This window comes from Equus quagga, chromosome 7 (assembly GCF_021613505.1).
Source record: "Equus quagga isolate Etosha38 chromosome 7, UCLA_HA_Equagga_1.0, whole genome shotgun sequence".
Lineage (NCBI taxonomy): Eukaryota > Metazoa > Chordata > Mammalia > Perissodactyla > Equidae > Equus > Equus quagga.
In genome coordinates, this window is record NC_060273.1 from 39451866 (window position 1) to 39465496 (window position 13631).

Here is a 13631-nt window from a genome sequence, read left to right on the forward strand (position 1 = left end):
AGAAAAGAAACCATACTGTACCTTTGAATGACTTCTGATTAACTAACCCAGGCTCACCAGCCCCTTTGAATCTTTGCTTTAATTTGCCCAGATAAGTAAGGGTCTGTCTTTGAGGGATTTACAGGCTCTTGTGGGTTTTATGGTCTCTTCCAGCTGCTATAAGTTGCTAACTTTGTTCTTTTGAGTTCTTTAGGAATGTGATGACCCGGGGCAGAGTCTGTGCTGACAGCCATCATCAATGACAACTGAAAGATCAGGGCATAGGGCATCCCAGGGTCCCTGATGCATATCCAGTAAAACAAAAGACTATCAGGAACTAAGACCAGATGTCTTTCCCCACTGGCAGATCAGATGGAGGTCCCACTCGGACCAGCCACCTCCCTCACTTGGAGACCAGCCCCATGTATAACTGGCCTGTAAGTCTTTGTTCTATAAGATGGTTCTTTCAGACATAAGTCGGCCATCTTCCCTCTTGCTAGCAAGCTGTAATAAAAAACCCTTTCTCTCCTAGCACCTTGCCTCCTATTGGCATGTCTTGCAGCGAGCAGACAATGCCCCTTGGGTGGCAACACTCTGAGCCCCTGAAAAGCATTGCTAAATTACAATTCTTTATTTCTCCATTTTCCCCCTAGACTGAGCTCCCCAAGGGCGGGCATCACCTGTTCATTCATTCATTAGCAAATATTTATTGAGCGCCAGCCCTGTGTTGGAGTTCTCTGTGCTCCTGAAGCATACTTTCATCTCAGTCCCTAGCCCCAGCCTGAGGCTTGGCACACACTCAGTGGGACACACTAGTGGATGATTGACAGGCAAATGGGGGAGGGCTTGGGATCCCCTCCATGTCCTCTAACACGCCTCTTGTGGGGAGAAGCATCCCCCTCTGACCTGGCTCCAGGCTGCCAGCTACGGCCAGACCAAGGAAAGTCCAGAGGAACCACCAGAATAAGACTCACCAGTGTCAGAGAGGCAGTTGCTGCAGATACCCGAGTCAGGAGCTGCTCCTGGCTGCCCTGCCAGACCCCTCCTGCCTCCCTGGTACCCCGTTAGTGAAAGAGGGGTGGAGGAGATGACTGGACTGAACCCCCGGAGGCCCCTCATGGCTCTGCTACTCAGGGACCTGGCAGACGGCCTACCAGCCTGACCATCCCCACAGCCCATGGCCTCTGCAGCTCCGGCCAGACAGCCCACGCAGGGAGGCCAGACACAAGGGACGTGACTCTGCCATACTGGGAGTGGATAGCCCTCTCACCTGTTTCTGGGTAGAGGCCTGGGACTGGAGTGAAGGGAAAATGTCTAAGGGAGACACAGCAGCCTATGCTCACCAAGTGACAATATAGGAGAGGTGCCAGGTGTGGCTGTGGTCAGAGACCCCAGGCCAGGCCCTCCCAGACTTGTTCTGTGACTGAAGATGAATCTCAGCTGCAGATTGGGCCCCCAGCTCTGTGGCTGGCAAATCCTGCTTCACAATCCAGCTCAGGAGTCACTCTCTAAGCCTCATCCCCCACCCCACTGGGCCTGTCACTGCCCCACCCTCCCCAGGCTGGGGAGATTGTGTGTCTTAGTCACCTTTAATTCCCAAGACCCATCAAAAAGCCAGCCCAGAGTAGGCCATCCAGCTACTGGAGCAAGTGAAGGCCGTGTGTTGGGATGTCTGTGAAAACACCTGCAAGTTGGCATGCTCTCTCGACGTGAGCCCACTGTGAGGACTTCCAGCTGATGGCTGATCAAAAGGCATGAGCTCTCCTCAGGCTGGTCTGGTGCCTGTCGGCTCAGTCACATTCCTGTCCTTGTCCTGCCCTCCATCAGGGGGGCCAACCTCCCCAAGCTCCATTTCCTGGGCTCACTTGCCACTGGGCTTCTGGTTCGTTTGGCCAGTGGAAGACCTTGGCGGTAGATCAGATGACAGGCAGAGGGAGCCAGAGAGCTTCTCCCTGACCCTTGCCTCAGGTGCCATTGCTGCCAGCACCCGTGCCACTCCTTGGCATAATGTCCTGCCAGGCAGCCCTTCTCGTGGCGGGACCAGCTTGGAGCTCTGGGAACAGCCCTGTTCCCTAGGGGCAGTGGTGGCTTCCTGCTGCTGCCCATGTTAGGGCTGCCACAGCTTCCTGTTGCCCTTTCAGCTCAGCATCTGTGCGCCTCACTCCCCACGTCAGATCCCCACTGGGCGGAGGCCATTTGCCGGACTCAACCCTGACACACCTCTCCTCTTGGCCAACACTCTCCACATCACCACTGCCCAAATCACACTCTCTTCACTCCCCAGCCAGACCACAGAGAGACCACACACCGAGGGCAGGTTCGACGCTGTTTCTTTATACAAAGGTCATCAACACTAAGGACCCATCAGCATGCTGCTGCGGCTCACAGGGGCCTGTCTCACCGCTTCTGGGGCAGAAGTCCAGGTGGGGAGGTCACTGCGGGGGAGAAACACTACACAGGCCTGGGGACTGCTGAGCACACCAGCTAGAGCTCCTGAAGGGCAGACACAGACACACGGACACTATATAACCAAGAGCATTATGCACAATGGCAGGAAGGAAGTACAGAGCTGGAATTAACTACTGGCAGCCACTGACAACCAAAGTCCTCTTCTCCCAGGTGTCCTCTGAGGGGCAGGACAGCGGGTGGGAAGAGCTCTCCAAGAACTCCAGCTGTGCCACCACAGGGCTACCTGACATTATGTAATCAGAGTGCCTCGCTTTCTGCATCTGTAAACTGGGGCAATAAACGGTACTTCACAAAGGCATCGTGAGGATGAATGAGACTGAAATAGGGACACATATCAAAATACTCAAGACAGAGCCTGGCATACAGAGGTGTTCAATAAATAACTGTCAAGAAAATCTTAGCTCAGAGAGGACCTTCTTCAGAAGGCCAAGACGTGAGACAGCTCCCCTGGAAACTCCATGTCAGGGGATCAGGACTCTCGAGCACTCCTTGGAGCCTGCAGCCACTGGAGCGGCCAGGGCCCCAGAATACACTGTGCCAGGGCAGTTGAGGGGGGCGGGGGGCTGGACCCCCAGGGAGGCACCCGCAGAAGCCGGGTAGACACCAGAGGAGTTAGGGACTGTGCCAAAGTGGTTCTGCACGTAACACAGGCCGGAGGCAGGCTGGTATGGGGGCAGGCTGGGCATGTGCCCAGGAGCACAGGCTGGCCAGGAGGCTAGTTTCTGGCCACTGGCATGCTGCATCTGGGCGACAGGGTGGCTCGGGGTCAGGTGAGGGTGGCCACTCTGCGAGGGGTAGGAGCCAGGTACAGGGTTCAGCCTGGAAAGGAACAGGAGAGAAAACGGTCATTCAGCTAGTCATGCCAAGGCACAGCACCCCCAGCTGTCGTTCCACATGAGAAAAGCTTGGGGTCGCTGTACTGCTTTATGTTACAACACGCTTTGGGCATTTTCTGGAACAAGCTGTAAGGATCAAGTGGGGAAAAAGGCTAATCTCAACTGATCAGAAAACAGATGCCCAGAGAGCGCAGGGCCCACCCCCCGGCCAGCAGCAGACCACCTGACGTGGAACCTACACACAGCAGTTTGTAACCTGGAGGGGGCAATGGGGACCAGGTCACAGCGTCAGTGTGTTGGTGGCTGGCTCAGCAATTCTACCCAATGAGAATGGATCCACCTCTGTGGGTGCGAGGGCAGGGGCCCTAGTGGCATAACACAGGGCTTGGGCCCAGGCTGTGACCACGGTGAGACTTTCTACCTGTGAATTCAGAAATGAAGAGTCACAGCTCCAAGTCCTGGCTGGCAGGAGCCGACATGACAGACGTCGGGGGGCTGCCTGTGCTGAGGTTAAAGATCCCACCACAGACACATGTGACTAAAACTATGAATGGAGACACATTCTAAGGGTTTATCCTCCGAACTTTTGTGCAAAGTTCCAAATATGGAGAATGAGTGAACACCACTGATGTTTCTGTTGGCTGACTGGACTGACCCTGTACAGCTTTCAATTAAAACCTGACCTTACAAATCTGCTGCGTAAGTACATATACAGGACACTCTAACAGCGCTCCGGGGATTTTTAAAAACATAGAGGTTTGGGCTTACCCAGAAGCTCGACAAGAGCCTCCAGGGAATTGAAGCTGTCCAGATAGCCTGTCAATCAACAAAACAAACATGTGTTGTAACACTGCCTGTGTCCCATCCTCAGGCCTTCTGGAACATCATGTTCTGTTCCAAGTGCCTTGAGCGGGCCAGGATAACGAGGGCTTGAACACCACAGCACGTGAGGAACACGGAAGGAGCTGAGAGGGCCATCACCTACCCCTACATCTGCATGTTATGGTGAAGCAGGATCAGACACAGTACCACGTGTCACAGTTACACAGAAGCGACTGCACTCAGTGTGGAAGAACTTTCTCAGCAGGGGCCCCCTGGAGAGTGAGGCCCGTCACCAGCGGGGGTGAATTAAGGCCAGGTGACCACCCTCGGCTGTTTTAGAGGGGTTTCCTTCACAGGGTGGGAGTTTGTATCGTGGACCCCTTACGTCCTCTCTAGATTCTGTGAGAACAATGAAAAGCCAAAAGGCCACACTACACTAATTCTAAACTAAACCGCCTCCCACACATTTAGCCTCTAGGAAGGACCGGCCCAAGGCACAATGGGTGAGTCTGCATGTCTATTTTCCCAGTACCCGTCCCTGCCTTGAGAAAGGGTCAAAGGGCCTGAGCCAGTGAGGGCTGGGAGCACCCACCAGCTGAAATTGGCTACAAGGAGCAACATCCAATTCAATCAAAACCCTGCATGCAGGCCAGCACGGAGGGCAGCACTGACTCCACCGCTGGCTGCAGGCCAAAAGGGCTGCCGAGAGCATCCTGACTTCACAGCGAGTCCTTTCTCTGGGACGGACTGGTGAAGAAAAGAAAACCTCCTTCGCTGTGGAGCCTCAGCATGGACAAAAACCAGGGAAGGACATGAGAGGCCGGCAGTGTGGAACAGTGGACAGGGAGTGGGGAGGACATGGAAGCAGGAGACTTGGTTCGAGACTGGGCTCTCCTGCTTCTCTGTTACCTGGAGAAGGACTCTTGTCCTCGTTGGGCCTCCTCTCTAAAAGGAAGGAGTGAGGCTACATGAGCTCTGGCCACGTGCCTAGCACTTTCCATTGAGAGTTAATGAGCCTGGACTGGAAAACAGTAAACCTCACCTCCTCTTGCTGGGTGGCCAAGCAAACCGCTCTCTCAGGCCCAGCTGTGCCACTTCCCAAGGCACTTGGTCAGCCGTGTGGCCTGTCTGTGCTGCTTACCAGTGCCACAGGCCGGAGCCCAATCTGATGTGCACGGAGTGCCTGTCAGTGCTGAGGGCCAGGAAGGACACGGCACAGGGCCACTCGCTCCCAGTCTGCCACAAGTCACTCAGGATTACGCACAAGCGCTTCAGATGCCTTCCCTCTCCCATTCCTGCTCGGTGCCTACTCCACATGCAGGTGGGCAGAATCTAGAGTGCTCAGAAGACATCTGCACATAGATTTTCCGGGCCCAGGGCTGCCCAAACCCTACTCTTTTCCCGGATGACACCGAACCAGTCACAGCCTCTACAGGCCCTAAAAGCGCTTTAAGAATAAGATTTAAGAGTTCCGGAACTTACTTGCGGCTGTGGGCTGCCCTTCTTTCCGCTGAAGAGCCCGAGACGTACTTGAACACCGAAATCCTCCTCATCAGGCTAAAGGGGAACTTCTGGTCGAGCTTCAGTGCCACTCGCTCTGAGAGGTCGATGGAATAGCAGTAAGTGAGGCCATCTGAGGTCGGCACGTTAAGGGAAACTGGAGGCAGCCAAAGGGAGGGCTGAATACTCCCCACAGAAGAACACAAGTCCCCCATTTATTCTGCAGGGCCACTGGCGCTCCTTCCACAGAAACTCGGACTGAAGCTTCAAGCTCAGGGGAAACCAAGAGTTGAGTTTCCATCCACCGTACCTCAGAGGGAATATGACCCAGCAAGAGGGAAGGGCAGAGAGGTGCTAACACTTCACCTTCCCCCATGCCAACCCAGCCTCTCTCCTGAGCTGCTCTAATCCCTGCAAGCACAGTCATGAGGCAGCACACACCTTGGTCCTTGCAGTGGGATGAGGCAGGAGGCTGTCCTAATACCTTCTCAGGAGGACTGACAACATTTTGCACTTTTTGTCCCAAATAGAAGGCACTTTGCCTCAATGTGGCCAAATGAGCTTCATGAGGGCCGCTCTGGCAGCATTAGTCTTACACTGTCACCAGCCCCCATGACGTGATGGCACTCTGGTCATCTGACTTGTGTCAACCCACCACCGCCTAAGAAGTCAAAGATTCAGCCTGCATCCGTCCATCCATCCTTCCAACAAATATCTATAGACCATCTAGCGTATACCAGAAACTAAGGAATAAGTAATAAGTTCCAGACAAGGAATCAGTAACTGGGGTAGAATAAGTGGGGATAAGCAAAAGCTTATCTATGGAAGACCACGTTGGGGATCCTAACCTAGTTTAGGGAGAGTGAGAAGGCTTTCTTTATCTAAGGAAGTGGTGTGTACGCTGAACCTACCTTGTGAATAGCAATAGCTGGAAGGGGAGTGGTGGTGGAGAGAAGGCTGTAGGGAAGCGCAAGAGAAAGCTGTTCCTGGAAGCAGTGTTCCCAACTGGAATGCTACTGGCATTTTAGCAAGACAATTCTTTGCTAGTCTAGACTGTGTCACTCATTGTGGGACATTTAGCACCTGGCCACCAGCCACTAAATGGCAGTAGCATCTCATTAGTCATGAGATAACCAAAGATGCCCCTGCATATTTCTAAATTCTTTCAGGGAGGGCAGTATATTTCCAAATGTTGATTCCAGGTGATACCCAATGCTGTAAGGAAGTCAAAAGTTGTCACGGCTGATGACTTCAGAATGAGCTCAAGAATATGTTCTGATTCTGATTCCGAAGAAGTAATAATTCTAGACTAGTCCTCCCACCATAACTAACTATAATATTTTATAAATATTGGACAACAAACACTGCCAGACTGTGATACCTAAGAAAAGGGAAACAAATGAACTGAGCCTCAAGATCAAGCTGGGTTTCTGCCTGGAGGCACTTTCCTAACTACAGCACAGGAAGGGGAATCAAAGCAGAGTATAGCATTTTTTGCTGAGCTGGAGAGACAGAATTCAGAGAGGCAAAAGTGCCTGGGATTTACAGGTCAGAGTAATGGAGAAGAGTGAGCTGCTCAGAGAAGGAGCTCCAGAAATGTGCACAGGGGTTCTGAGACTTTGGCTGAATACTAACATGCACACACGTAGGGGGAGACTCCTCAAGCCTAGCAAAGAATAGCTACTTAGGAAATAACAACTATCAGGGAGCTGTAAGCCTAACAACTACTGGAGCTCACTCAGGGGAGCGACACACTCACATTCTAACCAGACAGAGTAAAGAGACCTCACTGAACACCCGGGGCATTCAGAAGAGACCTCCAAAAAGGCAATGCCTTAACAAGTACATTAACTGCGTATCACACACACACACCCAAAACACTCTTTAAACGAAAACAAAAAAACTCAGCCCTCAATAACATAGAATTCACAACGTCTAGCATCAAATAAAAAATTACAAGACAAGTGACAAAACAAGAAAATGTGGTCTATAATCAGGAAGAAAACGGTCAAAAGAAACGGATCCAGAAATGAGAGAGATGATGGCATCAATAGAGAAGTAATTTAAAACAGCTATTATAAAGGTGTAAGTATACGTGTTTAAAGGAAAACACAAACATCATGAAGGAACAGATAAAGACTCTCAATACGGAAATGAAAACTATAAAAAAGAACCAAATGGAACCTCTTGAGCTAAAACATACATGAGAAATAAAAAACTGGATGGGTTTAACAGCAGAGTAGACACTGCAGAAGGAAAGATCATTGAACTTGAAGGCAGTGTGATAGAAATTATACAAACTGAAATGCAGAGGAGAAAGAAGCTAAAAAATAAAACATAAAGAGAGCCTCAGTGACCCACTGAAGAATATCGAGTAGTCTAACATATGTGTAACTAGCATCCTAAAAGAAGAAGAGAAAAAGAGAATAGAAAAAATACTCAAAGAAATAATGACAATTGTTTTTTTCAGATTCGATAAAAACTAAACTTACAGATTCAAGATCAATGAACTCCAAGCAAGGTAAACACAAAGAAAACCACCCTAAGGCACATGACAATTAAATAGCTGAAAACCAATGATAAAGAAAAAATTGTGAAAGGAGCCAGAGAAAAACAATAAATAATGGGAAACAATAAAAACGACTAGTGATTTCTCATTAGAAACAACATAAAGTAGAAGTAATGCAATGACATCTTTAAAAGTGAAAGGAGATCACAGAAGGCTAGAATTCTCTATTTAGTGAAATAAAGGCATTTTCAGGGAACCAAAAACTGAGAGAAGTTGACACCAGCATACCCACCGTACAAGAAATGCTAAAGAAAGTTCTTCAGGCTTTAGGAAAATGATACCAGATGGAAACTTGGATCTACACAAAAGAAAGAGTAGAACTAGAAATGGTAAATATGTGGGTAAATGTTGCTTTTTAATTAAAAAACATATAATTGACTGTTTAAGACAAAAGTAATAGCAACGTATTGTGAGGCTTAAAATATATGTGAAAATACAATGTATGACAACAATAACACAAAGGATGGAAAGAAGAAAAATGGAAAAACAATGCTATGAGATTCTTACATTATACACAAAGTGTTATATTATCTGAAAGTTGTCTGTGATAAACTAAAAATGCATATTATAAACTCTACAGCAACCACTACAAAATAAAACAAAGAGGAACAGTTAATAAGCAAACAGAGAAGATAAAATGAAATACTAAAAAAACATGCAAACTGAAGGCAGGAAAGGAGATAAAAAGGAACAAAGAACATGTGGGACAAATTAAAAACAAACACCAAGCTGGGAGACTTAACTTCAACCATATCAATAATTACACTAAATGTAAATGGGCTAAACATGCCATTTACAAGGCAGAGATTGCCAGATTGAAGGACCAACTATATGCCACCTACCAGCAATATGCTTTAAATATAAAGACACAAACATGTTAAAAACACAAGAATGGAAAAATATATACCATGTAAATCCTAATTTTAAGAAAGCTGGAGTAACTATATTAATATCAGACAATGAAGACTTTAGGGCAAAGACTATTATCAGAGTAAAAGGGGCAATTTCATAACGATAAAGGGTGAATTCATTAAGATGACATAACAATCCTAAATGTGTATGCATCCAATAACAGAGGTTCCAAACACCTGAAGTAAACACTGAGAAGAACCGAAAGGAAAAAATAGACAAATGCACAATTTTAGCTGGAGATCTTGACAGTCCTCTCAGTAATTGATAGAGCAAGTTATAAGGCTTGAATACATCAACACCTTGACCTAACTGACATATGTTAAACATTATACCTATGAGCTGCAGAAGGCACATTCTCTCCAACTACACACAGAACATTCACCAAGATATACCAATACTGCGCCAGAAACAACGTAAAAAGACTGCAGTCTTACAAAGAATGTTCTTTGACACTTGAATTGAAATTAGAAATCAATGACAAAAAGAAATCTGGTAAGTCACCACACACTTACAAATTAAGCAACTCATTTATAAATAATCCTTGTATCAAAGAAGAAATCCCAAGGAAAACTAGAAAATACTTTTAACTGAGTGATAATGAAAACACAACTTATAAAATTTGTGGGATGCAACTAAAGTAGTACTTACAGACGAGTTTATATTATAGTTTTAAATTTTCATAGTAGAAAAAAAGGTTTAAAATAAATGAAATCAAAATTGAAAAATAAGATAAAGAAGAGCAATGTTATTAATGTGTATTTACACACTCCCTACTCTAATAGCTTACAGAATCACAAATTGAAAGAGATTTTAGGAACGTACCTTGTCCAACCCCCGACATTATCAATTCTGACGTTTAAAAAGTAACCCACATTGTATTTTAGAATTCCCACCCCCTCATTGCCAGAATATTTATACAAGGGATGTAAGGCTTAGCCTAAGCTTTTAACCACCCATATGGTAAGAGCCTATCTTAAAAAATTTTTTTTTCTGAGAAAATGACTAAATCAAACAAAAACGAATAAACAAACATGTTTCCTATTCCTTTCATGGAACATCTCCAGTTCATGGGTACTTCACATTCTTCCAAGGAAAATTCTTATCATAATTAGTCAAATGCAGGTTTACAACTCAGTCTGCAAGGAAAAAAACCAAATCAGAATATTTCACTAACTGACAGTGCTAAGCTGACATGAGGAAATAGCTCTGTTGACACTTTCCATATGAGGAAATTCTGGCCTAGAGAAGGGAAATGACCAGCCCAAGGCCACGTGGTTTTCAAAGCGGAAGCTAGAACCCAGATAACCTACATCTGAGCCCACAGCTCTGTCTACTTCACTCCTGAGACCCTCCAACTTGGTTTACCCTTTGGCACGTTATCCTTCTACAATTCCCTTCTAGAAAGGATACACGTTAGCCCAATTCCAAGTCCACAGACATTACTGAGGAAAGAGGTCTGGGGAATGAGCCAGGAGGCACACAGCAGGAGCCACGGCACCAGCATTGAGGGCACGACCATGCCAAACACCAGGGCCCTCCTCACCCGAGAGCGGACAGAGTTGACTCCCAGCATGGCAAAAGCCACTGGAGTGAAACCTCTGGCATCCTCCACCTCCCCCAGCTTTGACAGTGATGACACAGCTTCAAACGACAGGAAGATGATAGCGGAGAAGATGGCGAAGATCACGGTGAAGAAGCAGTGGCGGACAGTGCCCACGGTTCTCTCAAAATTGCCAGCAAAGCGCCAGATGATGATAGCACCACAGAGCAGGGAGACTGGATTCTCATAGACAAAGATGTAGGTCACCAGCCTGTAAACTGTAGAGGGAGCTGCGTTAGAGGCCTGATGGTGGGCTGCTCCAAGGAGGGAAAGCCAGGTTACAACCCACCTAGGAAGGGGGCAGTCGTTGGCTCTCAGTGCCAGTGAAAATCAGTCAGGAGCCATGACAAGCAGTGGGAGGCAACAATGAAGGACCCAGGACTCAAAGTAGAGGTGTGAATATCTAACTCTTGGTCTTTCCCGGACCTGGAGCAAGTCTTATCAGTGACTGGCTTCCATATGGGAAAAAAATAACACTTTTTAGCATGGGATGGTCTTTGAATTTACAATGTGCTTTACAACCCTTTTTTTGGTTTTAATACTGACCTATCTCACCAGACAGTTTGAGGGTTAATTAATTGTAACAGCTTCAGGGTGGACTGAGTGGGTGTCACTTAACACTCTTTGTGCCAGTCTCCTCGGCTGTAATCCTGACCTCTCCTTCCATAGTGGCTGTTCAGAGGAAGAAAAAAGGGACCATGAATTATTTTGCGCCTATAAATATTACAAAACTATCACTAATAATATCGATATAGAACTCAGAAGTCTTCCTTGAAAGTGCTCATCCACTCTTACAGGTAGAGCAATGTTTCCGTGGAGTAAGACAGCAAACACTCTCATTTCTATTTTTCGAGAAGCAGTCATCTCTTACGTACTTTTACATCCCTGCAGGTCAAAACACTAAACTGAAGGAGATGGACCAGTGAAGCAGCAGTTACACTGGACCTGAGAGCCTCAAGGCTTGGAGGGGATTCCTGGCCCTCTTACGTCCAAGCTGGCTGAGCTCAAGCAAGCCACCGGCCCTGTTGGCTTCAGTCTCCTCCTTGTAAAGTAAGAGGACTACACTTGAGGCCTTCAAAGGTCTCTTATGAGTCCGATACTCACATGCCCATGAACCCCACACTCAGAGAAGCTGTGAAGTAAGAAAAAAAAAAAAGAGAGCTCAGTTTAGGCTGGCATTTGCATCTGTCTATGAGGACAGATGTGCTGTGTGTACGGGGGTGGGGGGAGTTTTAGATTTGAGCAGGGAGGCAGGCTGTGAAGCATATACTCAGTCAGGCCATCTCTATAAGCCTTCATTGTCTGAGAGTACTCGACCACTTGTTGAGTACTTCCAAAACCAAAATTCCAAGTATAAATGTGAAGATTCTAGCAGCAACTCTACATGATTCGAGGATTACATACCCCAAGGCTCCAGTTCCAAAACATCACACAATAAAAAGAAAAATCTGGGTTCCCGTCCAATTGTATGACTGAACAGCTCTGAGACTCTTCGCATTAAGCCTCACTTTCATCTAAATAATGGGCAATAACAAAGCCTACGTCATGGGATCATCGTGAGAACTGAATGAGATTAAAGCAGGTGAGTGTGCTTTGCAAAACAGCAAGAGCTATACACATTTCCCATTTTCTTCCCCAGAAAATAGGGAAGAAACAGAGACTAGGAATGTCTTTTATGAGCGGATATTTATACTTAATCGGTCTGTAAAATTTCTCTCCCTGAGAAAACAAGCACCTCTCCCAAAGGCACAAGATACCCCCTCCTCCCATGAGCTGGGAATCGGAGTCAGGATTAAGATACCAACGGAGGAAGCAGAAGAAATTCTAAACCCTAAGATGCTTAGAGGGGGAACTACAGATAAAGCTTAAGCGTCTTCACGAAGGCGCGAGAAATTTTTTCCAGTGGGGGTTAGGCCCTAAAGCAGACGTGGGTGTGTTTGTGACAAGGGAGGGGGAGAACAAAAATCCTTCTCCTTGGAGAGTGAGCATGGGTGAACGAAACCAGTTCGCTAGCGAATGGATGTGGGGGCCTTGTGTGGAGACAGGGAAGGGAACAAATTCGGGTGGGGAAGGATTACGGTGACGACGACGACGGGGCTCTGGAGAGACAAAGACGTGGACTATGGGGCTGGTCCTCCGGATGAGGAGAACGATGGACGGAGAGGTTGGGGGCGAGGCCTGATGGCGCGGGTACTGGGGGTCCGGAGCCCGGGGCCCGGCGAGGTCGGGGGGAGAGGGCTGGCACCCCGGCCCCGCCCCTGCTCACCTTGCCAGTTGCGCAGGGCCTCGGACCGCAGCGAGAGGCCCGAGGGCGCCAGGGGCGGCTGCAGCAGGAACAGGCGGGGCCCGGACACCAGCAGCGAGAGCAGCGCGGTGAAGAAGGTGGCGGACGGCACCTCGGGGCACAGGGACCAGCTGCGAAGCCCGGGCTCCGACACCGCCATGGCCGCCATCGCTCTGGCGCCGGCTCCCGCGCCCGCTCGCCACCCGCCGGTCCTCAGCTCCTTCCGCCTCCCTGCGGCTGTCTCCCCTGGCAACAGCGGAGGCGGCGGCCGGAAGCCCCGCCTCCCCGAGGCCCCGCCCCGCGGCGAGCTGCCCAATGCGGATCGCCCTCCCCCGCGCGTAGGCGGTGAAGGATCGGCCCCGCGGCTCCTGGCAGCTAGTCCTTGGGTCCCTCGGCGCCCCGGGTGGGTGCCGCTCTAGCGAGTAGGGCTTGGATTTCATCGTCTCCGCTGTAGATGCCTAATGCTGATTGTGCCTTGCGGTTTACGGAGCCCGTTCACACACACACACCTCCACTATCTGTGTTGATCCACATTATACCGATGAGGAAACTGAGGTCTGGGGAGGTCCCTGGGTAATTCAGTTAAATGGCAAAGACAGAATTAGAACTCTGGTCCACCCCCTCGCTGCTGTGACCTGGATTTGGCTGGGTCCAGCCGGG

At 48.6% G+C, this 13631-nt stretch overlaps 1 protein-coding gene across 1 annotated transcript; it reads right to left on the reverse strand.

The window, feature by feature from the left end:
• Positions 1-2292: 2292 nt before the first annotated feature.
• RHBDD2 (rhomboid domain containing 2) lies at positions 2293-13216 on the reverse strand. Its single transcript, XM_046668105.1, has 4 exons — positions 12954-13216; positions 10498-10905; positions 5589-5739; positions 2293-3267 (listed from the first exon to the last, which is right to left on the reverse strand). The coding sequence occupies exons 1-4, from the start codon at positions 13138-13140 to the stop codon at positions 2910-2912; spliced, it is 1104 nt and encodes a 367-aa protein (XP_046524061.1). The 5' UTR covers positions 13141-13216; the 3' UTR covers positions 2293-2909.
• Positions 13217-13631: the final 415 nt, after the last annotated feature.